This window comes from Cebus imitator, unplaced genomic scaffold (assembly GCF_001604975.1).
Source record: "Cebus imitator isolate Cc_AM_T3 unplaced genomic scaffold, Cebus_imitator-1.0 Scaffold254, whole genome shotgun sequence".
NCBI lineage: Eukaryota > Metazoa > Chordata > Mammalia > Primates > Cebidae > Cebus > Cebus imitator.
The window spans coordinates 1,414,347-1,440,788 of NW_016107569.1; the positions used below are offsets into that span (position 1 = coordinate 1,414,347).

The window sequence follows — 26,442 nt, forward strand, 5'->3', positions numbered from 1 at the left end:
ACTCCATCTCAAACAAACAAAAAAAGTTACCATATTAGAAATGAAGACAGAAATTCAAAAAAACAAAAAGCAGCTCAGGATATACTCTAGAATTTGAGGACTCTTCAGTCCCCACTCTCGCCCTGTGCCTTACCCAGGCATGGGCACCCAGACCTTGTACAAGGCCAGGCTGGACCCTCCAGCAGAGGCGTGCCAGTGGCCTGCTGAGCTCAGCCATTGGGTGCTAAGAGAAACAGCCAGCCAGCCTCCCCGGAGCCTGTTTTTTGGGGGGAGGTATGGAAACACTCTTGCCTCCCTTCTCAGCGGGCCTCCCTCCAGAAGCAAGGCGAGGATAAAGGACCAGTGACAGCGATCATCCCGAGACCGGAGAGATTTGTATTTCCCGGCCTCTCTCTGTCCTGAGGTGCCTCCCACACACTCTAATTGTAATTGAGCAAAAACAAAACAATCTCCAACACAGAGACAACATGAGACCATCCTGTTTCTAGCACCCACCTTGTAGTCTAGCTTAAAAAATAATAATTATAGCCAGGCAGGGCAGTATAGCAAGACCCTTTCTCTACCAAAAAAACAAAAACAAAAACAAAAACCATTAAAAATTAGCACTGGCATGGTGGCTCACACATGAAATCTCAGCATTTTGGGAGTCTGAAACAGGTGGATCACGAGGTCAGGAGATAGAGATCATCCTGGCCAACACGGTGAAACCCTGTCTCTTCTAAAAATACAAAAAAGTGGCTGGGTGTGGTGGCGGGCACCTGCAGCCCCAGCTACTCGGGAGGCTGAGGCAGGAGGATCGCTTAAACCCCAGAGGCAGAGGTTGCAGTGAGCCGAGATTGCGCCACTGCACTCCAGCCTGGTGGTAGAAGGAAACTCCATCTCAAAACAAAACAAAAACGCAACAAACAAAAATAAAAATTAGCCAAAGCTGGGTGCAGTGGCTCACACGTGCAATTCCAGCACTTTGGGAGGCCAAGGAGGGCAGATTACTTGAGTCCAGGAGTTCAAGACCAGCCTGGGCAACATGGTGAGACCCTGTCTCTAAAAAAACAAAAATAGAAAAAACAAAAATGAGCCAAATGCACTAGCACATGTTTGTAGCACCAGCTACTCGGGAGGCTCAGGCAGGAGGATCAGATGAGCCCAGGAGGGGGTGGCTGCAGTGAGCTAGGATTGTGCCACTGCACTCCAGCCTGGGCGACAGAGTGAGACACTGTCTCTAAAAAAGTATTTTTATATTGTGGTGACAATGACAAGGATGGGGTGGTTCTGGGTGTTTTTCCGTTGGGTGATGGGCTGGGAGAGCCTGGCAAGGGAAGCAAAGGCATGTATTTTAGGAGTCCTCTGGCACTTTCCGCATTGGCTACCTATGGGTCTTGAGAGCAGAGATTCTCAAAGCCCCACTGATTTTTGTCTCCTCCACTGGAATTTTGAAGGAGGCCTCATCCCTGCTCAGTCATTCTGATCAGTTCCTGGGTGCAGAAACACAGCCTCTGCCTCCTTCTAGAATATGTTCAGATTCCCCACAATCATTTCTGATGAAACCCATCTCCAGGAGAGGGTGGGTGGCCAAGGGGGCCACATTCATCTTTCCCTGGCAAAGCTTTCCTGCTCAAAATGTTATCTAGGATGGACGCTGAGCTCAGCAGCTTCTCCCCAAAACCTGAGAAGGACGGATGGCAGCACTCCTGGGACTCATCTGTGCTGAAAAACCAGAAGCCGCTTTTGTCTGGGGACTTCACGGAAAGGAAGGGCGTTGTACGGGTCAGCCCTGCCCTCCTCTATCCTGGACCCGAGGCCTGAGGTGGGGGCTCCCATTCATGGAAGATGGAAACGCGCTTTTTATTCTACATTATCAAGGAGACGAGGGGAGAAACCTCACCAACCCGGCTCCCTTAATACCTCTGCTATTTGACAATTTGTTTGGCAACATATGGGCTTGCTCTTGTAAACTCCCCTCTTAATAATAAAACAACAGATGGCAGAGGTGGTCTTCCCTCCCAGCACTCCAGGTCTTAATGGGATGCTGGCGGCGGGGGCAGGGCTGCGTCCCTGCCACATCCCCTACCACGCGACACCTTAGCTGCAGCGAGAGCTCACGGCGACTGCTATTTAAAAACGCGAGCAATTTTCTGGTGTGTGCACCGAGTTGCTTTTCCCCGGCCTGATGGATTGAGGCTGTTTGTCAAGGGCTGCCATCGCGTCGCTAAAAAGAAAGGTGCCCTGGGGAGCGGCTCAGGATCTTGATGCAAAACTTCTAACGTGTTTTATTGCAACTTGTACTTCAGAAAGGGCTGGTGCCACAAAAGGCTTTGTCTGCGACTGTCCCTTGTGCCTTACCTGTTCCCGGGAAAGCACTAGGGGCAATGTGTCTCCAGGGCACTGGGGTGCTGAGAACAGCTCCTGATCACATCCCTCCGCCATCCCCGCCCACCACACACACACCTCGGAGGTGGCAAGCAGGGCTCTGGTCTCCGCCTCCCAGGGAGAGTGAGCCCTGTGTCCTCTGGCTCGGTGGACTGGGAAATGGCCTCAGAAAGGCTCCGCCCCGGCAACGGGCCTGGCAGATGACCACACCTCTGTGGGGTCGGCCCAGGGGACAGAGGCCACGTGTGCAGGCAGCTGGGGTGGAAGTTCAGTCCCCCAGCACATGGGATCAGTCCTGGCCCAGGCCACTGGCTCGGACAGCCCCCAGAAGGGTGTGCCCAGGGAGGGGGACGGTAGGCAAAGCCTGGGGGTGCTGGGGAGACGCGGCCATACCTTTGCGTATTCCATCAGGTCGTTGCGGCCCTTGAACCGGTTGTAGAACTCAGGCATCCTCCAGGGAGCAATGACCTGGACACAGGGCAAGGGCTGAGAACCAGGAGCGCCGAGCTGCGGGCTTCCCCCGGCCCACAAGCTGCAGTGCTGGCCTCTCCCGGGAGGGGGGCACGGGGGGTCTCTGGCATGTCCCCAGAGAGGATGCTGTCATGGAGGGTGGGCAGGGAGCCCCATAAAGTAGGGGAGGACACGAACCCCCGCATCAGGGCTGCCTGGGCAAAGCCTGCTCTCCGTGGCAGAATGGGGCTGTGTTGGGGGGAGAAGGGGGTCCCTGTTTCCTGGGCCTCAGTCTCCCCAGCGGAGACCTGAGAGTTTGAACTAGCCAGGGCTCAGGGTCCTTGCCAGTGCCTTCAGCCACAGGGTCACTGCCATGACCCAGGGAGAGTCCACAGAGCTACGCCGCCGGCCTGGCCCCACATGGGGTCGGGGGCCCAGAGAGGCGTAGGCTGTCCCCTCACCCACTTCTCTGGGTGTGGAAGGGAAAGGAATGGGGAAGACTCTGAGCCTGGCTGAGGGACCAAGCTCATTGCACTTGGGCCTCCTCGGCCTGAGCTGGGTAAAGGAGCCGCCCACTCAGCCCTGGGGTTCACCAGGCCCCTGCCTCTGAGCAGGACTCAGGGGCATGTGTGTGGGTTGTTGGGCTGATGGTGGTGCGGGGTGATGGAAGGGGCCTGCCACCTCTGCAGCCCTCAGACGTACAATGAGCAGCTCTGGGGCCAGGCGAGGTGCCTCAAGCCTGTGATCCCAGCACTTTGGGGAAAGACTGAGGCAGGTGGATCACGAGATCAGGAGTTCGAGACCAACCTGGCCAACACAGTGAAACCCTGTCTCTACTAAAAATACAAAAATTAGCGGGATGTGGGGGTGGGCGCCTGTACTCCCAGCTACTCGGGAGGCTGAGGCAGGAGAATCGCCTGAACCCGGGAAGCAGAGGTTGCAGTGAGCCAAGATCGTGCCACTGCACTCCAGCCTGGGTGACAAGAGTGAGACTCGTCTCAAACATATAAACAAAAAAACAACGAGCAGCCCTGGGAAGACCACAGCCCCATCGCAGCTCCTGGAGCAGCTCGGCCCCCAAACTGCTGTGGGAACCGAGGAAGGGCCCCGTGCGGTGGTGGCCTCACTGGCAGCAAGTCCACAAGCAGCTACTGTGCCCGCCACTCTGCTGCCTGGCGTTTGGGGTCAAAGCAGATCATTAGAGCTCATTATGGCTCACCTCCGGCCCGCACAACCCAAGCAGCTTCGGCTGATTAAAGGGAAAGGGGAAGAGATTCCTCTTAGAAGAACAAATAGAAACTCCTGAGAGCCCCTGGGGCCTTGGGAGGGGCAACTCTTCTAGAGCTTTGGCCCAAGGCGGCCTCAAAAGAGCTCAGCCTCGGCCTCTACTGCCCACAGGTGACCATGAGCCTCAGGTGACCATGAGCCTCGGGCGGCCACGAGCCACGGCCGGCATTCAGAGCACCTGAAATGCAGCCAGCTGGCGAGACGTGACCGCGTCTGGCACATTCTGGGTCTTGAAGACTCAGCACAGGAAAAAAAAAAATGTAAACATCTCATTAATTTCTTTACATTAATTACATGAGGAATGATATTTTGGATACGTGGGGTTGGGTAAAACATGTTATTAAAATGCTGTCACTTGTTTCATTTTCTTGTTTAAAATATGGCTACTAGAGCCGGGTGCGGTGGCTCACACCTGTGATCCCAGCACTTAGGGAGGCTAAGGAGGGTAGATCCCTTGAGGCCAAGAGTTCGAGACCAGCCTGACCAACATGGTGAAACCCCATCTCTACTAAAAACACAAAAATTAGCCGGGCGTGGTGGCACATGCCTATAGGCCCAGCTACTCGGGAGGCTGAGGCAGGAGAATCGCTTGAACTCAGGAGGCTGAGGTTGCAGTGAGATTGTGCCGCTGCACTCCAGCCTGGCGACAGGGCGAGTCTCAAAAAACAAACAAACAAATTGGGCAGCTTGCCATGGCGGTGTGCATTGAACTCCCACTGCCCAGCCCTGGCCTGCGCCCTTCACACGGTGCTCCTGGAGCTGAGCAGTGCCCAGTAGACGCTGGGTAAAGATGAGTGAGCGAGTGAAGGAATGAACACACCCATTCATTCACGCACTGACACCGGCCAGGTCCAAGGTCACGCTGGAGGGGTGGGGGTGGCAGTAACAGGCTGGGCAGTGCCCACAGGTGCCCTCCTGCCTGGGTGACATGCCACAGGCCAGGGCAATTGATGTCCTGAGATCATGGTGATTCCCACCCCAGGAAAGGGTCGGAGATGCTGGGGCCAGGCACAGGCAAAGCGGGGGCTCTGACCGGGGCTAGGAGGACTCAGCAGCAACCACATTCCAGCGCCATCCCTGCCCGCAGCTGGGGAATGCCAGGGAAGTGGCTGAAGAGCAGCAGGGACTGTCTATCCTGTGCCCAAGCCCCTGGACAGCACCTCCAGGAAGAATGAATGGCGGGGAAGAATGTGTGCCCCTGGAGCTGGCCCCAGCGATGGGAGCCAGCAGGCTGTCCACCGGAGGGGCACCCCTGCCATGGAGAAGGTTCTGCAGCACTCTGCCTATCCTGTGGAATCTCGCAGAAGCCTGCACCCTCCTCCCCATCAGGGCTGCCAGTGCTCCCGCTAAGGGGAGAGCCACATCCTACCTTTATCTGGGGGGCCAGTGAGTAGCAGGTGAGCTCAAACCGGACCTGATCGTTCCCCTGCAATGCAGAACAGAGGACCGTCAGAGCCACGGGGTGGGGTTCTGGAGTCTTCAGGCGGAAGTGGGAACAAGGACAGCCCGTGGCAGAGACAGAGCTGGCCAGAGCGTGTGGACATGTGGGGTCCTGCAGTGTGGCTTGCGTATGTGTGGGCCTGTGGCAGGAGGGAGATGTGCACGTCTGGGGACACAGCAGAGTGCAGGAGAGGGCACACGTCACGTGGGTGCGTGCGGGGCATGTCTGTCCCCTTGGGGATGGAGGCCCAGCTGCTGCCAAGACCTGGCAGGCCAGGCCCTGTTCCTGCACCCCCCAGCTGTCTACTATCGTCCCTTCCTCAAGGCCCCCACGTTTCCGACCCTGCCCTGCCCCAAATCCAACTCATTTCAGGGCTGGGGCACCAGGGTGCTGATTCCCTGACACCAATACATTTGGGAACCCTGTCACCTCTGAGCCTCAGTTTCCCCATCTCTGCAATGGCTGGTTTCAGGGAGGAGGTGGAATTAGGTGGCCATGGAGGGCCTTTCGCTCCTCAGCTCTTCTCTGCACAGAGAGGGAAACTGAGGCCCAGAGAGGGAAAGGGACCAGTTGAAGGGCGCACAGCCAGGGTAGGCCCAAGACCGGAGCCCAGGTCCCCAGCACCATGGCCACCCACTCGGGCAGGTCGCCTTGCCTGCATCTTCTGGCAAATGGAGGCACCCTAACACCCCGCTGAGCTGTGAATGTTAACCCCGACACAGCTGGGACCACTGTCCACACTGATGCCGAGGAGGAGAGGGGGAGGAAGCGGCCGGGGTCGGCGCAGGCATCCGCCAGCCCAGCTCAGTCCCCAGAGAGAAAATGGCTGCCTGCATCTCCTGCTTCCCCACGGGCTCACGGCCCGGAGGAGACGTCAGCGCTGAGGAAATGACAGAGGGGTCTTTCGCCTACTGTGAAAACTGCATGGGCGCAGCCAGGCAGCCGTGGGAATTACATGCTATTTTCCAGGCTCCCGTCAGGTGGCATCGACTCTCCGCAGAGCCTGGAGCCCTGTGGGCTGAACTCACTCACCCTCCACGAAGCCCCTTTAGTGAGCACCTACTACGTGCTGTCACTTAGACAGCCCCCAGGGCCAGGGGAGCTGTTTAGCCCTGTTTTATGGATGAGGAAAGTGAAGCTCAGAGAGGTGCAGCCACTTGCCCAGGGCCACACAGCAAAGACGCTCGTCCTAATAGTTCACACTGAGGCGGCGGGCTGAGCTCCGTGCATAAAGAACTCACTGAATCCCTCCAGCAGCCCCAGGAGGCAGGTTCTATCAGCCCCATCTTAGGGATGGGGACGCTGAGGTGGGGGCGGTCACATTTGCCTGCAGACCCTAGGTCGGCCCGTTCCTGGAGGAACTAAAAGGCAGCCTGGTTTTAGACCGTAAGGCGGGTCCGATGTTGCTCAGCCAGCTATTCCCCCGCTACAGCTTCAAGTTTCCACAACACAAAGACGGCTTGTGCCTCGCCAGCCAGCCAGGCTCGGCCCCTCCAGACGCTGCTGTGGGGACCCCCATCTGTTCAGGAGCCAGAGATCCTTGAAGACGCCAAACAAACTCCTCCTTGGTTCAAACTCTGCCCTCCTCTCAGGCAAGTGCCAAGGAGGCCACCACAAGACGCCACCCCCAGGGCAGCTCCCAGTGCTTCCCAGGACAAGGGGACAGTAACGTCTCTCACATACGAGTGTCCACATGCTATTTGTGCACACATGTCTAAACATGTGTGTAAACACGGGCCCGCTGGGACTGGGGGGCCGGGGTCTCCTGTCTGCCCTGGGGCAGCCATACAGATGGTGCCATTTACAAAACTCCTGCTCCCCCGCCAGAGTCTCAGAATCAGATTTCCAGGCCCTCTTCCAAAACTCGGGGGAGACAGGAGCCCCGCAAGGGCCACCCAGCTTCTTAGCAGCTCTCTGGGTGGGCAGGGGTGGGGCTGGCCACAAGGGACAGGACAGGAGAGGGTGGCTCGGTTTCTGCACCAGGTGCTGTCTGGCGGGCACTGGGAGGGAGGCTGCCTCGGCCTCTGCCTCCAGGCTGGGCTCAGGCTGTTCTTGCGGCCTGGATGCACTTCCCCCTCCAATCCCAAGCCAATGCGTGCTCCCCCCCCCGACATTTCCCTGTCACCTTCCCTGAGCCCAAAGACCCGAGGGCCTCCGCCTGGCCGTCCCATGATGGTGCCCGGGGCGGTGCTGGGTGGATACCCACGGGGTCAGCAGGATGCTCACGGGTTGGAGGTGCTCAGGGGTAAATGCCTCCAAGCTGGACCAGCACTTCCAAGCCCTTGGATCCCACCCCCCACCAGCCTTCCTGGATCCCCACTCTCACCCCCAGTTATCGGAAATTCTCTCCAGAGGCTGTTGGCTTCCTGAGTGCTGTTATAAAGGGAAACTGAGGCACAGAAGTGTACCTTGCCTGTCAACCCCAGGAAAGAGGGCCGTGCCAGGTAGCACCTGCTCCCAGAGTCCGTTTCTCTAGGGTCCCCTTGAGTGTGAATGCAGGGACGCTCCCAATCCAGAGTGGCCGCAGCATTACCTGGTCGGGGGACGTTCTCAGAACCACGCCCCGCAGGACCAGGTTGGTGATCAGAGGGTCCCGGCCGGGCTGCCGCCTCTTCCCACCTCCGTCGGCCGATACGGCCTCAAACTCAGGCCTCTGGCGCCCTCAGGTGGCCGCACGGAGCGGCGCACACGGCTGCGGGCGGCTATTCCAGGCCGTATGTGGGCTGATCTGGGGTGGGCGTCCCGGCCTGAACCCGGGAACTACCCGAGCCAGAGCAGACCCACCCACACTCACCCACTCACCCACCCATGCACTTCACCAGCCCTGAATGCCGCCCTACTGAACCTTAATGGTACTGTTGAAAGGAACTTCTCAGGGCAGGACCCCTCCCAGAATTCTGATCCACTGACCTAGGCTTGCATGCCTCCTGGGACAGGGAGCTCACTCCCCAGCTCATTCCATTAGGCCAGATGGGTCGAGAGCTTTTTTTTTTTTTGAGACGGAGTCTCGCTCTGTCTCCCAGGCTAGAGTGCAGTGGCTTGATCTTGGCTCACTGCAACCTTGCCTCCAGGTTCAAGTGATTCTCCTGCCTCAACGTCCCAAGTAGCTGTGATTACAAGCATGTGCCACCATGTATTTTTGTATTTTTAGTAGAGATGGGGTTTCACCATGTTGGTCAGGCTGGTCTTCAACTCCTGACCTCGTGATCTGCCCGCCTTGGCCTCCCAAAGTGCTGGGATTACAGACGTGAGCCACCATGCCCAGCTGGGAGCTTTTTTCTCTAGAGCATACATCCCACACTATACGCTGTCAATGGGCCTTCCTATGCCCCCGGAACCAGTCTGGTAATGTCACAATCAGGACGCTTCCTTCTTGCATATGCGCCAGGCCAATTCCGAGCGCTTGATTGGAGACAGCTCCTAACCACCCCATGACCTGGGTTCTATTTTCATTCCCATTTTGTAGACAAGGAAGTTGAAACTCAGGTCACACGAGATGGAAGCTGCGGAGCCAGGATGCGCACACAGCCATGCAGCTCCCCGTCCTGAATCCGGAACCTCTGGCTTCTCCCTCCTGTGCCCTCCTCCTCTGCCCCAAGCTTTGCACGGATGGCAGCACACACATGACCCTGCCCAATAGCCCAGGTCCGTCCCACCCTCCTTGCCTGGTTTCCTGTCATCGTCATCCCATCACCCACAGCTGGAGTGACAGGGAAAGCCAAAGCCACAGTCTGTGTGAGAAGCTTTCTGCAGCCTCTTCCCCAACATCCCGTGGGGGAGTCACTGGCCACCCCCACCCAACCTGAGACTCCCTTCTGCTCCCTAATCGAATGCCCTCAGGATGCAGTCAAACCTCCCAGCATGGCCTCCGCCCAGTCCTGGCCCTAGTGCCTCCTCCAGGGCAATAGCTCCCGCTCCAGAACCCGAGACTGACCGTCCTTTGGGGCCTCTTCACTCTCAGCCTTTGCACAGGCTGTTCCCTATGCCTGGCACACGCTTCCACACCGTTGTTCACTCCTCTAGACTCGTCCTCAGCCCCTGCCTGCTGCCCCTGCAGCTCCCTGGCAGACCCCCCATTCCTCATCACACATATCCACCTGCTCTTCTCTTGCTAGGACACGGGCTCTCTGAGGGTAGGCCATGAGGCCAAGAAAGTCAGCACTGCACCCGTGCCAGCAAGTGCCCACCTCCCAGCAGATACCCAGTGCAAGCCTGCTGAACCAGTGCTCCAGTGAAGAAACGACATGACTGGTGCCATCCTGGTGGGTGGCTGTCTGCAAGGCCACCGTCACATCGTGTCTCCACCATCATCATCCTAGCTGCGTGTGTCCCAGGACCCGTTCCTACCATCGGCACCCTGACCAGCCCAGGGCAGGCGAGGTAGTGAGCTCCGGCCACTGGGGAGGTTCCAAGCCTTCTGACTGCGGGGCTGGGAAACAGTCAATTCCTGTACCAGGCTCTTGGCGCGGTGTGGTGTCCCCTGGCTGTGAGCGCTCAAGACTCGAGTCTTTATAAAAACATCACTGACACTTGCCAGCATTGTAAGGAATCTGGTTTCTCGGCCGGGCGTGGTGGCTCACGCCTGTAATCCAAGCACTTTGGAGGCCAAGGCGGGCGGATCACCTGAGGTCTGTAGTTCAAGACCAGCCTGACCAACATGGTGAAACCCCGTCTTATAATAAATAAATAAATAAATAAAATTTTTAAAAATAATAAATAAATAAATAAATAAAAAGAAATCTGGTTTCTCGAGGACTGCCTTCCAAAGAGCAGCAGGCAGCGGGCTTCCTGTCTTGCACCCCACAGGGTCCCCGCAGTCTGCACCGGGACACACGGCCCGGAGGGAAGGGGTGTGGACAGGTTGATTTGTGTTCCCACAAAATGATAAGTTCAAGTCCTAACTCCAGTCCCTCTGAATGTGGCCTTGTGTGGTCTTGACAGAAGTGACCAGGTAAAGGCCGGGCGCAGTGGCTCACACCTGTAATCCCAGCACTTTGGACGGCCGAGGCTGGTGGATCATTTGAGGCCAGGAGTTTGAGTCCAGCCTGGCCAACAGAGTGAAACCCTGTCTCTACTAAAAATACAAAAATTAGCTGGGTGTGGTGGCAGGTGCCTGTAATCCCAGCTACTCAGGAGGCTGCAGCAGAAGAATTGCTTGAACCGGGGAGGCGGAGGTTGAAATGAGCTAAGATCAAGCCACTGCACTCCAGCCTGGGAGACAGAGCTCTTGTCTCAAAAAAAGAAGTAACCAAGTTAAGATGAGGTCATTGTGGGGCCCTAATCCAAGAGTGGGGTCCCATGGCAAGGGGGAAGGTGAACAGAGGGAAGAAGGTGGGAAGACACAGGGAAGACAGCCTGGGAAGACGGAGGACGGGAGGACGGGAGGGCGGGCGGGACGCGGCCGCACGCTAAGGGACGCCAGAGGCCACTGGAAGCTGGAGAGAGGCCTGAGCCGGGAGGCCTCCCGGTGCCTTCAGAGGCTGTGCGCCCCCCCCATGCCCGCACTACGGACCTCAGGCCTCCAGAACCTCGAGGGGGAATAGTTTTAGGTTCTAAGCCGCCAGTGTGAGACATATTGTTACCCCAGCCCTGGGAAACTGAGACAGGGCATGACCCCCATCTTACAAAGGAAGAAACGGGTTCAGGAAGGGGGGAAGGTCCCCGGCTGAGAACACCTGGTGAGCCGGCAGCTGATGAGCTTGGCTTTGAACCCCACTCTGACAACTCTGGGTTCCCAACACTTTCCTGTGTGTCCCCCGGGGACTTGTGCTGTGACCTTGGCCAGTGACAGTCTTCCCAGGCCTCAGCAGCAAGTCTGCCAAGTGGGGTGGCATCGTTCCCACAGCAAAGGGCGGAGGTGAGGACACAGCACGGCCTTCAGGCCCCATGGTGCATGGAGCACAGGGCAAGCTGCTGCCCCCTCACTGGGGTCTAAACCAAGCAGCTGCCTCCACCAAGTCTGTCTGATGAGGGGTGCGCATCTCCGTCCCACGCCCCTCCACCTCCATCTCCCTCTGCCCGGCCCTTCTCGGGTACCTCACCTTTCCCGTGGCACCGTGGGACACATACTTGGCCCCCTCTCGCTGAGCGATTTCCACTTGTTTGCGGGCGATGCAGGGCCTGGCGAGAGAAGTGCCCAGGAGGTAGCGGTCCTCATACAGTGCACTGGACTGGATGGCCGGCCAGATGAACTCCTCCACAAACTCCCTGCTCACATCCTCAATGAACACCTGCGGGAAGAGAAACCCAGAGGAAGAAGTCGGCAAGGACAGCAGCCAGCTGGCATACAGAGCCCCAGGGGCCGCAGCTGAGACCTACAGGGGCCACCCAGGCTGTCCCCAGTGCTTCTGCATCTGTAGTAGGCATCATTCCTCGATCCCAGCACACTGCAGTTACTCTCCCTCCTGCACTCATGGCAGACATTGCTAATCAATAGTGGTTTTTTTGTTTTTTTTTTTTGTAGTTGGAGTCTCACTCTGTCGCCCAGGCTGGAGCACAGTGGCAGTCTCAGTTCACTTCAACCTCCACCTCCCAGGTTCAAGCAAGTCTCCTGCCTCAGCCTCCCTAGTAGCTGGGATTACAGGCGTGCGCCACCACATCTGGCTAGTTTTTGTATTTTTTTTTTTTTTTAGATGGAGTTTCGCTCTTGTTACCCAGGCTGGAGTGCAATGGCACGATCTCGGCTCACCGCAACCTCCGCCTCCTGGGTTCAGGCAATTCTCCTGCCTCAGCCTCCTGAGTAGCTGGGATTACAGGCACGCGCCACCAGCCCGGCAATTTTTTGTAGTTTTAGTAGAGACGGGGTTTCACCATGTTGACCAGGATGGTCTCGATCTCTTGACCTCGTGATCCACCCGCCTCGGCCTCCCAAAGTGCTGGGATTACAGGCTTGAGCCACCGCGCCCGGCTGTATTTTTTTTTAGTAAAGACAGGGTTTTACCATGACGGCCAGGCTGATCTCAAACTCCTGACCTCGTGATCCGCCTCCCAAAGTGCTGGGATTACAGGCATGAGCCACCGCGCCTGGCCAGTTTTTATTTCTAATGCAATAAATATAAACAGATGTAATCCACAAAAGCTCTTTAAGGCCTTCAGTTTTTTTTTTTTTTGTTTTTTTTTTTTTTTTGTGAGCCAGAATCTCACTCTGTCACCCAGACTGGAATGCAGAAGTGTAATCTTGGCTCACTGCAACCTCTGCCTCCCGGGTTCCAGTGATTCTCCTGCCTCAGCCTCCCAAATAGCTAGGACAATAGGCATGCAGGGTTTCTCTATTAAAGAAACCAGGCTGGTTGGCCAGGCTGATCTTGAACTCCTGACCTCAGGTGATCTACCCGCTTCAGCCTCCCAAAGTGCTAGGATTACAAGCTCAAGCCACTGTACCCAGCCAAGGCTTTCAATAATTTTTTTTTTTTTTTTTTTGAGATGGAGTTTTGCTCTTGTTGACCAGGCTGGAGTGCAATGGCACGATCTTGGCTCACCGCAACCTCTGCCTCCCAGGTTGATGCGGTTCTCCTGCCTCAGCCTCCCAAGTAGCTGGGATTACAGGCATGTGCCAACACGTTTGGCTAATTCTGAATTTTTAGTAGAGTCAGGGTTTCTTCATGTTGGACAGGCTGGTCTCAAACTCCCAACCTCAGGCGATCTGCCCGCCTCAGCCTCCCAAAGTGCTGGGATTACAGGCGTGAGCCACCGCGCCCGGCTGGCCTTCAATAATTTTTAAGAGTTGATAAATTCTTGGTATGGCTTTTGCAACTTCCCATGTATCTATAATTATTTTTTTAAACAAATCTTTTAAAAAAATGGAATAAAAAGGCAAAGAAAAGAAACAAATCGGGATTATTATTATTATTATTATTTTTTGAGATGGAGTTTTACTTTTATTGCCCAGGCTGGAGTGCAATGGCGAGATCTTGGCTCACCACAACCTCCGCCTCCTGGGTTCAAGCAATTCTCCTGCATCAGCCTCCCAAGTAGCTAGGACTGCAGGTGTGTGCCACCAGCCCAGCTATTTTTTGTATTTTTAGTAGAGATGGGGTTTCACCATGTTGGCCAGGCTGGTCTCGAACTCCTGACCCTCAGGTGATCTGCCCACCTCGGTCTCCCAAAATGCTGGGATTACAGGCGTGGGCCACCACGCCCAGCCCATCCCAATGTTACATGCAAGAAAATAAACATTAAAAACTCCACATAAATTAGAGTGTGGAGGGTTCCCAAGACTGAAAGGTGTGAGAACCTCGCATCTAGAGTAAAGGACAAAAGTGGAAGCTGAGCCGAAGCCCCGCCCGCGCTGCTGAGCGAGCACTGGAATCTTCAATGCTCAGGGGCCTTTCTCCCCTTCCTGGGCTCCTGCTCAGACAAACCCCTCCTCTCCAGGACTTGGGAGACACAGAACCACGGAGGGACATTCTAGTTCCAGGCCTGTGGCCAGTAGGTGACTTGGGACTGGGGCCTTCACTCCCTCACGTGTTCATTTTAACATGCTAATCACCCTGGCAACCCTGCAGAAGCACCCCACAGAGGGGATCAATTGTGACCCAGCAGGTGGGCTAGTGGCCTTTCACATCATCCCTGCTATGTCCCCTGCGCACTCCTGCAAAGGAAGGAGCACAAGTGGCAGGGCTTCTCCAAGGGGAGTCAGCACAGGTGAGCAGGGGTCATGATGACCCTGTTCACCATATAAGCCCCACAGGAGATGGGGGCTGCTTGCCACATGCCTAGACTCACAATGGATGCACTGGACTCAACTGGAGTTTTCTGATTCTGTTGAGTGAATGGAAGGATGGATGGGTGGACAGAGAAATAAAAGAGGGAAGGACACTTAGGGAGGTGATGGACAGATGGATAGATGATGGATGACAGATGGATTGATGGATGGAGGGTGGTTAGATGAATGGCTGGCGGGCTGGATGAATGGATGGGTAGACAATGGAGGGACGAATGATGGGTGGATATGTGGATGGATGGATAATGGAGGGTGGATGATGGATGAATGGATGGGTGGATGGATGGGTGGATGGATGGATGGATGGATGAATGGATGATGAATAAATGGATGATGGATGAATGGACAATGGATGGATGGATGATGGAATGATGGCTGATGAATGGATGGATAATGGAGGGATGAATGATGGATGAATATGTGAATGAGTGGATGAACAGAACTAAGAGGGTAAGAGGGTGCACAGATGGACAGAGAGATAAGAGACGGGCAGTAGGTGGGTGGGAAAGAGACACTCCACCTGGATGGGAAGGTGGGCGGGTGGAAGAGGGCCTGGGGGGGGCGCAGAAAAACAAGAGTGCTCACACGCCTGAGAGCAGCATGACTCTTAGAAGCAAGAAGACACATTGGAAGGGACAGGAGCCCTGGGGCAGGGCCTCCACCGCCCTCCACATCACCACCCTGCTCCCAGCCCAAACCCGTCTCCCTCTTCGTACCTTTTTGGCCCCAAGCTTCAGTGCCTTCTTCCTGGCTTCCTCGAAGTCTTCCTTCTGGCCAATGTTGGCCTGAGGAGCAGAAGCAGAGAGGCCCCGTCAGCCCCTGGGGAGAGCCCTGGGTTTGCGCTGTCCGCATACAGCAGCCCCCATCCCCTGACACAGACACAGCTTCCATTCCATGGACAGGTCACAGCAGGAAGGAAGAAGGACAAAGCCAAAGAAGGACAGGAGGCGGAATGGGGAGCTGGATGCGGCGTGGTCTGGCCGGTGGCTTCCATGGGTTGGACACTGGCTGAGCCTGGCCCTGACCACACAGGCCGCTGGGAGACAACCATTTGCTGTCGTTGTTGGGTTTAGGGTTGTCCTGAAACTCATCTGCAACTTCCAGAAAAGTCTTCCCCAGCCAGTGCAAAGATTAGCTTGTCAGGACCTGCCCAGCCTCCAGCTCTCCTTCCCAGGCAAGGACCACGCCTTGGCCATCCTAAGGCAGCTGAGAGGCAGGAGAGGCAGCTCTGTCCCTGCGGCTAATGCCTTGACCTCGGGGCCCCACCCACGGCGCCTGTCTAGACACCAGCATGCTGCCTGCTGCCCAGATCCCGACCTCGGCCCTAGCTCCCTGCATTCCGCTCACCAGACACTGGAATCTTGCCAAGGCCCAGCTGCAGGGGCTTGTCCGAATCACGTTCAGCTTTTAACTCCCCCAGGTGGTAGCCCAGAGGCCTATACGGCCAGCTCCAGCTTTGACGGCCCCGCTGTGCTGCCCATGGTGACATGGGTACACACTGGGCTCTTTGCAGCCACTCAAGGCTGCGCTCTCACCCACCATCCCCTTGGCCTCACTGTCCCCAGCCTGAATGACAAGGACATTGGGCGCAGTTAGACATGGCATCCTGGCAGCAAGCAATGGCTTGTTTTGCAAGAGCTGCTCCCTGCCAAGCCCAGGGCAGGGCCCTGGGAGCCTCAGAGCTAAGTTTTGTCTGTCCAGAGACCCAGCCTCACTTCCTCTGGAAACAGAACCTTCCTTCCTGGGTGGACCCCATTCCACAGGGATGGCGGGGAACAAATCCTGCCCACTGTAGGAGCAGACTCATGGCTCAAGCCCAGCACCTCACGGTGTAGCCATAGTGACTAATGCATGGGGGTCCCCATGGGCCCCACTGTCAGAGCTGCTGGCTGAGCCCTCCTTTTCGGGAAAGGTGAGCCATGAGGGTGACCATGAGCCTTGCCTGCCCTGTGGAGAGGTCAAGAATGAAGCCACGTAGAACTGGAGACAGATCTGGAGAAGCACCTGGGTCCAGCCTTGCCTGAAGCCATCCTATCCCGGGACTTCTAGGTTATGTGAGCCAAGAATCATCCTTTCTTTTTCTGCATAAGTTGGTTTGAAGTTGTAAACTTCACACCCGAGAATCCTGAAGAGCATAGCCACATAGAGAAGGACTCAGAGGCTGTGGCCGGGCTCGGTCACAGAGGAGCTGGTTTGAGAGGGTGGACTGCCTTGGGCCGTGGATGGGGAAGTGGTGTCACACACAACCCGTTACCTATGACCTACTTCCCATCCCAGAACCAGGTGACCTCCCAGGGCCGTTCTAGCTCACGATTCCACAATCTTTGCTGAATACCACAGGCTGACAGTGTGCTCTGGAGATGGAAAAACGGGGTGCCTCCCCAGGGCGGGCAGCGGGTCCCAGCCCACCGCCTCTCTGCAAGCAGCCTGACCCAGCAGCACTGCCAAGGTCACTTCTGTGCCCTCACCCCCCCATCACCTGGCTCTGGAAGGCGTTTCGAGGATGCCCAATTTACAGGTGGAGAAAGTGAGGCAGTACAATGAGAAGCTATTTTCCTAGTTCCAGTACAAGACAGGCTTAGAGAGGAGAAGCCAGGCTTGAATGAGTAACAGTGAGCAGAGAGGCTGGCAACCTGGACAGAGGCTGGCAGACAGACAGACACCAGAAGACACCGAGGGCGCTCCCTCACCAGGTAGGCAATGACGTCATAGCCTTGCTCCTTCAGCCACACGAGGATGCAGGAGGTGTCCAGGCCGCCGCTGTAGGCCAGAACCACAGAGCCTTTGCTGGACATAGCGTCTGGGGGGAGTCGAGGAAGAACCTGAGTGACCCTGAGACAGCCAGCACCCTCCGCCAGCCCCTGCAAATGGCCCAGCCCCAACCTTGGCCTTGGACAGCATTGTCTCCTGGGCAAGGCACCATTGGAGGTCGGGAATAGATGTTCACCTTCAGTGTCTGCCACCCCCAGGGACCCTGAGCTCCAACACTCTGTTCACAGCCCCACAGACCATGCTGGGGCCTGGAAATGCTGACTGCATTCCTAGGCCGGCTGGGGACAGGTCTCTCTTGAACCCGATGCCCCAGCAGCGAAGGAAGGCGGCTGAGGCTGAGCAGTTTGGCACAAGGCCAGGATGTAAAGACAGGCGGATGTGGGAGGGGCCTTGGTACCCAGGCTCTGGCAGCTGACACATCCCCTGTCAGCGCTGCTCCTTGCTAAGCCCTGGGCAGGGCCCTGGGAGCCTCAGCCGGATCTCCCTGTGCCCCTGAGCCCCCACTACAACCCCATGAAGTAGGCGTGGTCATCACTATTGGGAAGGCAGACAGCAGGGCTCATGCTCAGAGAGGTCAGTGGCAGGCTGAGGGTCACAGAGGGCACACGGATCCCTGCTCCGCCAGTATGCAGTGCCTCCTCCCACCTGCAGGTGGAGCAGGATGCTGCGGGGCAGGCGCCCAGCCCCAGCCCCAGGCCCTCCTACCTGGAACCCCGTGGAACCTTCACTGGTTGGAATTTTAGGCATCCTGTCTCTTTCCAAATGTGAGAACCTCTGAGACAGGGGAGCACCAGGGACCCTGAGAGCCTCTGAATTCAACTCTGCCAATGCCCGATTTCGAGGGGCTCAGAGAGCAGCTCCCCCCGTGTGCAGGTAGAGAAACTAAGGCCCAGGGAGGGAAGGAGATAGCAGTGCTTCCCTGGGGCACGGATGGGAAAGCTGGCCCTCTGCAGCCGGGAAGCGGCTGCGGTCTCCCACCTGGCCCACCCTCAGGCCTCCGTCTCCTGGTCTTTGTAGCCATGCTTCCTCCCCGGGGCCTCTCCCTGAATCCTGGGCTGTCCTTGAGCTCACCCTGCCTCCTCCACATGCCTCCCGTGGCCCTGAGCTCAGGTGCCGTTACATGCCCACATTGCTGAACAAGAAACCAGGGTTGGGGAGATGAGGTCACCTGCCCCAGCCCAGCCTGGGGCACCTGGCCCCAGCACCCCACATTTCCCAAATGTTCAGGGCATGTTTGTTCTGCGTGGGAATGCTTCCACCTGAGTCTGACCAATGCGACAAGGTCAGATTCGACACGATTTCGGAAGTGGAATGCAGAAGGGTCCCCCCGCCATCACCATTGCAGTGACGCAGGCGTCGCTATCCTGGGCGCTGTCCATGTGCCTGGAAGCTCGGGGAGGGGAAGTGGCTTTCCCAGGCCGCCCACCCTGTGCTGCAGAACCTGGCCGCACAGCCAGGCGGACTTTGGAGTATGCAGTCCCGTGCATGTCACATAGGCACACCTGCCAGTCAGCCGGGGCTCACAGGCCCTTGCTGCCCTTTGGACTTAGAAGGGGAAGCACCTCATGGGCCAGGCAGTTGGGGCAGAGGGGGTGGCTCTGGTCGGGGGGCCAACAACTTTCCCTCCTACTGGGCATTCAACCCCCTGCCAGGCCCTGAGTTGCAGGTGACTCAGCAGGCCCCGCCCCTGGAGCCAGCCGGTGGTACCCAGGGCAACTACAGCCAGGCAACTGGCCACCAGGATGGAGGGAAGGAGGGAGAAAGGGAGGCAGGGCGGACTGAGGAGGCCAGTACCTGGGATTGGAGTCAAGTTCCTGGTGTCTGGAATCTGTCTTCACGGTGCAGTGAACCACTCTGCAAAAGCAAAGCCTACTCACTGCCTGCAGGCAGTCCCAACCGTGCCAGGGGCCCTAAACCTGACCTCCTGGCCGTCCAATCCCCTGTGAGCAGCCTCACGGAGCTGGGGAGGCCCAGGAGCCCCAGAGCCACCTGTCCTGGCTCCTGCCCCCGCCCCCTGTCCCAGAAGGCATTCAGGAACTGTGTGTAAGCCTACCCCTGTTTGTGTGTGATGACGCAGGTGGTGTGGTTGCATTTGGGGAAATCCTGCTGCAGGTTTTAAAACAGTTCCATTGCAGTCTAATTGACATCGTAAATTGCATTTTTTTCATATCAGATGGGTAATGTGCCAACATCATAACAAAGTTTGAGGGTGGCACCTCACGCGCGCGCGTGCGCGCGCGCACACACACACACACACACAGAGAATGCCCAATCAGCACACTCATGAACTATCCAAAAAATCACCTATTTATGTCAAATTGAGCAAGTTTCGGCATGCGGATATATCTGTGACACCAACACCACAATCAAGGTACTGCACAGGTCCGTCTCAGGCCGAGCGTTTCCATTTGGGGTTATCCTCATTTTAGAGGCAGAAAACCGAGGCTTGGGCTAAGGAAGTTGCCCTGCGTCTGTGTGACTGGTAGGCAGAAGAGCCAGGACTCAAACCCAGAGCAGCTCGGCTCCTTAACCCGCTGCTCACTGGTGCAAGACCACATCCCTCTCGGGCAGGCTCGAGGAAGGAAGTCCTGGGCAAGTGTGGTCTGATGATGCCGGCCCAAGATTCACCCAGCTCTGAGAGTCACCCCTGCTCCCGCCCCTCCCAGAGGCACCTGGAGCCCAGAGGGTAGGTACAGAGATGGGCAGCTCCTGGCCAGCTGGAGATGGCCAGAATCGCTCCAGTGACCCGCCATGCCTCCCTCCCATCACAGCTGTATCTTTTTTTTTCAGGTAGGGTCTCATTCTGCCGCCTAGGCTGGAGTGCAGCGATGCAATCCCAGCTCACCGCAGCCTCGACCTCCTGGGCTCAAGCGATCCTCCTGCCCCAGCTCAGCGCCACCATCCCCAAGTAGCTGGGACTATAGGCACGTAACACCACACCTGCCTAATTTTTGTATTTTTTGTAGAGATGGGTTTTTTGTTTTGTTTTTTGAGACAGAGTCTCACTCTGTTGCCAGGGCGGGGGGAGGGGGGGAGTGCTGTGGCACCATCTCAGCTAACCCCAACCTCCGCCTCCCAGGTTCAAGCGATTCTCTTGCCTCAGCCTCCTGAGTAGCTGGGATTACAGGCGCACACTACCAGGCCCAGCTAATTTTTGTATTTTTAGTAGAGACGGGGTTTCACTATGTTGGTCAGGCTGGTCTGAAACTCGTGACTTTATGATCCGCCCACCTCGGCCTTCCAAAGTGCTGGGATTACAGGTGTGAGCCACTGCGCCTGGCGAAACTCTCTCTTAAACAAAAAGAAACCAGTGAGCCCCTCCTGCCTGCCAGCTTGTATCTGGGCAGGTGTGGGCTCTGAGGCCCTCAGCCTCTGGGGCTGAGCAATGTGAGGCAGTGCCTGGACCTGGTGTGTGTACCTGAGACTGTGTGTGTGTGTGTGTGTGTGTTCGTGTGTGCACCTGGGGGTGTGTACCTGAGAGTAAACACTGTGTGCACGCATGCGTTTGCGATGTGTCTGGGCTTGCACATGCGTGCCTGTGTATGTGCACATGTGTGTGGGTGCTGGGGCCTGTGTGTGCATGCAGAGAAATGAGCTGGGCAGATGGGCCTGGGAAAATGATGTAATCAGGCAGCAACGTGACTCCTGCCCTCCCAGCAGCTGTGGGGCACCCTCCTCCCTCAGCCTCAGCAGGCCCCTGGGCTGCATTTGAGTGAGGCCTGAGCCAAAAAGGAAATGAAACGGAGGGCTTGATGTCAGGGAGGGAGTGACAGGGAAAGAAGGAACCACAGCTACCATCCAGCGAGTGCTCACTCCAGGCACAGCACAGAGGTCAAGGTCACCAGACATGGGCCTCAGCTCTCCAGCCTAACTGCTCAGCTGCGAAGTGGGGGTTCGAACAGTCTGCCCTCCACAGGGCGACTGCAAGGATTCAGCGAGATGCTGGGGAAGGAGCCCGAACTGGGCCCCAAACATGTGCCCACTAAGCTCCGTGCACCGCTGCCATGGCTGACCTCAGCCACGTTCCTGGCTTTCGAAGCCTCAGTTTCCCTATCTGCACAACCTAACAGCCCTCTGGGTTCCGACACTCCTGGACACTGGGCTTTCTTCCTGGGAGCGGTGCCTGGCAGGTCCTGGCTGAACTCAGCCTCCCCTAGTCCCAGCCCCAGCCCCACCACACCCCCCAGAAAGTGCCACGGCAGGTTTTCCAGCTCCCAGGCAAATGCCCACTGCCCCCAGCTCCCAGAGCCAGCCCAGCCCTCCTTTACCAGAAGACACCTGGGAGGAGGGAAGGTGGCCTTGCATCAAGGTACCAGAGCCACCAGGCTTTCCTTGGTGTGGCATTCTCTCTGTCTCCAGCCACAGCCGTCTGGCCAACTTCCAGCCAACAGGCCAGGCTGGCGCTCACTTGACACTAAGGAAAACTCGTGCCACTTGAAAATGTCAGAGCTGGAATGATGACAAGAGCAGATACTATGTTCAGTCACAGGTGCGTCATCTCAAGAGACGATTTACAGAGGAGGAGGTGGAGGCTAACTAGCTAGCCGTGGTCACAAGCCAGTGGCTTCAAACCCAGTCTGACTGCAGGCCACCTGCTCCTCCCTGCACTAGGCCCTATGCTCCCTGGCTCCTGGGAGACCTCAGATCTTCTCCCTTCACTCACGATTCGGGAGTGAATCGTGGCCAACGTGCCCTGTATTTCTTTTTTTTTTTTGAGACGGAGTCTTGCTCTGTTGCCTGTGCTGGAATGCAGTGGCGTGATCTTGGCTCGCTGCAACCTCCACCTCCTGAGTTCAAGCGATTTTCATGCCTCAGCCTCCCAAGTAGCTGAGACCACAGGTGGCTGCCACCACACCCAGCTAATTTTTGTATTTTTAGTAGAGATAGGGTTTTACCGTGTTGGCCAGGCTGGTCTCGAACTCCTGACCTCAAGTGACCCACTCACCTCAGCCTCTCAAATTGCTGGGATTACCGGTATGAGCCACCGTGCCCAGCCCGTGCCCTGTATTTCTCTGGATAGCCTGTGTGCTACAGCTCAGGCCCATGGGAGGTTCTCCTGCAAGCCCTCTTGACATTCTAACTCAGCTGAGCTCGGTTTGTCTTTGGGTATAGAAGAGCACATTCATTCATTCATTCAACTTATATCCAGAGCTGAAGTCACTGGAAGCTGGCGCCTAGTCTACCCCAAGTCTGGGGAGGGAGCCAGGCCCTGGAAGATCAGCTTTGCCCAAAACTACATCAGAAATCTAAGCCTTAGACTCTGAATTCCGGCGAAGGTATCTCTTTCCACATGGTTGCCCGGTGCCCACAGGCAAGCCACTCACTTCAGGGGCTGTGTGGTCAGTGCTCAAATGAGGCATCTGGTTGACCTGGCTGGCCTCCTGCACCCACGGGGCAAAGATGAGATGGGATGGGGCGGGGAGAGGTGAGGAGGGTGCAGCGGGTGGCTCTGGGCCTGGCTCCACCCCAAGGCTCCTGGGGCCCTGGGGCCTGCTTGCCAAGTGCTCAGGACTGGAGAGACTGCTGAGTGAGGCCTCCTCTTCCCCCCACCACGTGCCTGCCCCCCCACTCAGGGGCTCAGCAGGCAGGAGTCACTATTCATTCACTTGATCCACCCACACAGAACAGAACCAGAATTACTTCTCAGCACGGTGCAGATGGCCCCTCCAGGACAGACCCCCACCGCCACACCCAAGCTGGATACCCAGGCCCTGGGCCAAAGGGGTCTGGGAGCGGGAGGGAGTTTGGAACGGAGGCTCCTCCAGTTCCTGCTCCTAGCAGAGCTTCCCAGCCCGTGACTGCTTCTCCCTCCATCCCATCAGAACCTAAACCAGGCACAGTTATGGTACAACTGGGCCCAGGCCCAGCGCTCAACAGTCTAGAGAGCCCTTAGCACCCTCATTCTCTGCAGATGTATCCTGAGCCCTCAATGCCAGCCAGCTCTAGCAGACTGAAGCTTGGGGGCCAGGCACCTCTGGCGGCTCCAGCCTGTAATCCCAGCACTTTGGGAGGCCGGAGGGAGGTGAATGGCTTGAACCCAGGGGTTCGAGACCAGCCTGGGCAATATGCACATCTCTGATAAATTTATATATATATATATATATATATATATATATATTTTTTTTTTTTTTTTTTTTTTTTTTTTTTTTTTTTTTTTTTTTTTTTTTTTCTGATAAATTTTTAGAAAGAAAAGAAAAAGAAACGGAAGTTGGGACGCTGGAGGCTGAGCCAAGGCCTGACCAGCCCTCCCCATCACTGGGCGTGCGCAGGCTGAGAGCAAGAGGATCAAGGCCCAGGTCCCCTCCGTCTTCATCTACCCCTGGGAAGAGGACAGGTCTGTCCCTGCACTGAGACCTGCAGCCGGCCCGGCTGCTCTGCTCGGGAGGGGCAACTCCACTTCTCAGAAAAGAATACTGAGGCCAGGGCAGCCCTCCTTGTCAGAAACAGCCCTGGCGGACTGGGAGAGGGATTTCCTCTCTTTCACAATGACCCTGCCTCCCTGGATAGTGCAGCCTCCCAGGTGCCAAAGGCAACAGTAGCCAGGCGGGAGGATATTCCTGGCACGTTCCCTCCCACAGAGCCCAGCCCAGGCCAGCAGGAAACCGCCGCAAAGTCGCCAGCCCCACTGGGGAGGGCCAGGGCCGGACAGCTGCTGCCACCTGCAGGGAAGGGAGCCAGGGCCACCATGCCCATCTGACCGGGGAAAACTGAGGCTCAGGGGAAAGCGATACGTTCAAGCCCCACAGGGGCTGGAATCCTGGTTTTACGCAGATAAGTAGAGGTGGAGACAGACGGCGAGCGGGAGAGGGGGAGAGAGAATCGGGAGCCCCCCGCCAAGCTCTGGACTCCCCGGGTCTCCATGTGGGGGCTTCACGACACAGAGTAAGCCGGATCGTAGCAAGAGTCCAGAAAGAACGCGGCCGCGCAGGGAACAAACAACCCGACCCGCTCGCGGATTCGGGGACTCGCGCCCCCGCTGCGTCCCCCAGGCCCCAGGAACCTGGAATCCGGCGCCAGGCGTCTGAGCAGCGGGAGCCCCTTCTCGCCCGCCTCGGTCCCAGTTCCCAGCGAGTGGCGATCGAGGGTCCGCCCTCTGCCCCTGCGGACCCCATTGCGCGCGTCCCCTCCGCCTCCTCGGCGGGGTCCGGGGAGCGGGTGTCCTCGGCTAGGGAGTGGCCAGTGAGAGGGGCTGAGGGCTCCTTACCGGGCCCAGGCAGCCGTTGCAGGCGACAGAGCAGGGCCGGCAGCGGTGTGCATCCCGGGTTATAAGCACAGGGCCGGGGGGCAGGGCCGGAGACCCGGGCCACGTGGGGGGACGCGCGCAACAGACTCCGCCCCCGGGCCTGGCCTCAGTCTGGAGCGGCTCACAGCCACGCCCCCGCCGTCCCTGGCCTCGTCCCCACCTCCACCCGCCTCCCCCCAGGTCCCCGCCTGGGCGCGGCGCCAGCTCACCATCCCAGGGGCGCGCGGGCGAGGACGCAGGCGGCGCGGGGCTCCTGGCTCTGGCCCATGGGCTGGTGGCGCCACGGAAGGCGGCAGTGGCTGCGACCCGTGTAACTCAGGGGTGGGGGTGTGGCTGCAGCCATCCTTCCAGAGACCTGCCGCCTGGCCCTGGGGAAGCGTTCAAACACTTCGAGGTGGGGGTGGGGATGAGAGTTCCACGGGCGTGGGGAGCTCCGTGCTTCCTTCCATCCAGTGGCGGCAGCCTGGGCCCCCCGCAGCCCCCAGAGCCGCTCCCTCCCCGCCTGTAAAAAGCTGCTGGGAGCCGTGACCCCAGGCCGGCCTTCAGAAGTTTCTCTGCATCAGGAGTTTCCCAACTTGGTCTGCCGGCTCCAAAGCTCTGATCGCTGCAACCACGGCCCCAGTAAAACAGCAGGCCTTGGGACCCCATCCAAGGCGGTCGCTCCATAGTGAGCATTGACCCCAGAGGGGAGGACTCCCGGTCCTTAGCCGGTTCTGAACCTCGGGGAGCTGGGAGCCCCAAGCCTTGCCCAGCAGCTACCCTGGAGTCTCACTCCTTTTAATCACCAACCACTCTCAGCCCCTCTGCCAGCCCCGTTGCCAGCCAGCCTCCACCACCCCCTCAAGCCCGTGGCCAGCAGCAGTAGCTGTGAGTCCTTCTAGACGGAAAAAGGGATCAAACCAATTCATAAACAAAGCCACAGCTCAATTCTCTCTTAAGCCCCTTAGTTCTCTGGCACCTAAACCTGGGAGGTGGCCCTTGATGATAAGGGGCCCCCCCAGTGAGCCACGTGGGGATGGGTACATGTGGTGGCTTGAGGCCCCTTCCAGCTGGGAGGTGGCCTCACAACTGGCCCCCTCGGCCCTCTCACAGGACCAGCCTGGGGCCCCGTGGAGCCTCTGGGCCTTCCACACTAGCAGGAGGCAAGTGAGGAACACCCATTAAATGACACCCTTGCAGCAGCTGTGTGGCCTTGGGTGGTCACTCCCCACCACAGCCTGTTTTCTCATTGGTAAGGCTGCCCTGGAGAGAGCCAGCATTCTGTTTTCACCATCACGATGACCCTGTACGAAGTACCTGTGATTGCTATCCCCATGGTACAGGCAGGCACCTGCCGCACAGAGAGACGGTATATCTTTCCCAAGGCCACACAGCATATGAGTGGCAGAGCGGAGCTACAATCTAGCATCTGAAGCTCTGGCCCAAACCCTCTGCTCTAGCTCCAGCCTGAGCTGAGCTGAGGTCACAGTCCCAAGGTCATGGGCTGCCGGCACCTTTACTCCCTGCTGCAGAAATGATTCCAGCCTAGGGTACAAACCCTTCCTGACGCACAGGCACCGGTGACATGAGGGGCAGTGAGGTCACAGCGCTCCTGGGAAGAAAACAGGGACCCAAACTGCCAGCAGCCCCTGCCCTACCCTCCTGCCACCAACAGCAGGGTGAGTGGTTTCCCAGAGGCAGAGACCAAGGTCGGGGAGGACTGGCCAGCATCTAAATGAGCCATATTCTACCTGCACCCCTCTATCAGCCAGGTGGACCTTCAACCCTGCCCTGGCCCTCACCCTGCAGAGCAGTGCTGGGGGCCAAAGTGGGGCGTGGCCCAAGGGGATTCCCCCACCTGACGCTGGGCCTCCATGGTCTTTGACTTTCAGCTTACCCCCTGCCCACACGTGGGGCAGGGCTCCTCCGGGAGCCTTTGAACCTTCTAGGTAAGTGATCTTGGTGCATTCCTAAAAACAGAGCAGCAACTAGGCCTGAGCAGGTGGAGACACAGAGGCGCTGGGATCTGAGACACTCAGGTATTCTTTTTTTATTATTTGGAGTCTCACTCCGTCACCCAGACTGGAGTACAGTAGCACCATCTTGGTTCACTGCAGCCTCTGCCTCCCCAGTTCAAGCGATTCTCCTGCCTCAGCCTCCTGAGTAGCTGGGACTATAGGC

General features: G+C 57.4%; 1 protein-coding gene and 1 pseudogene across 2 annotated transcripts in view; both read right to left on the bottom strand.

Annotated features, from left to right (window-relative positions):
- Positions 1 to 24,514, bottom strand: part of ASS1 (argininosuccinate synthase 1) — a 56,498-nt gene extending 31,984 nt beyond the window's left edge. The window contains exons 1-7 of one of the 2 annotated variants that reach the window (XM_037728048.1): positions 24,244 to 24,514; positions 18,834 to 18,893; positions 16,958 to 17,067; positions 14,984 to 15,052; positions 11,587 to 11,775; positions 5,474 to 5,530; positions 2,761 to 2,835 (exon numbers count right to left, since the gene is read on the bottom strand). In XM_037728048.1, the coding sequence (XP_037583976.1) occupies positions 2,761 to 2,835; positions 5,474 to 5,530; positions 11,587 to 11,775; positions 14,984 to 15,052; positions 16,958 to 17,062 (495 nt within the window). In that variant the 5' untranslated portion in view covers positions 17,063 to 17,067; positions 18,834 to 18,893; positions 24,244 to 24,514. Of the gene's footprint in view, positions 1 to 2,760; positions 2,836 to 5,473; positions 5,531 to 11,586; positions 11,776 to 14,983; positions 15,053 to 16,957; positions 17,068 to 18,465; positions 18,784 to 18,833; positions 18,894 to 24,243 lie in introns of those variants that run through there. The other variant, XM_017499081.2, reaches the window with a different exon arrangement.
- On the bottom strand, positions 19,207 to 19,340 carry LOC119467030 (annotated as a pseudogene).
- Positions 24,515 to 26,442: the final 1,928 nt, after the last annotated feature.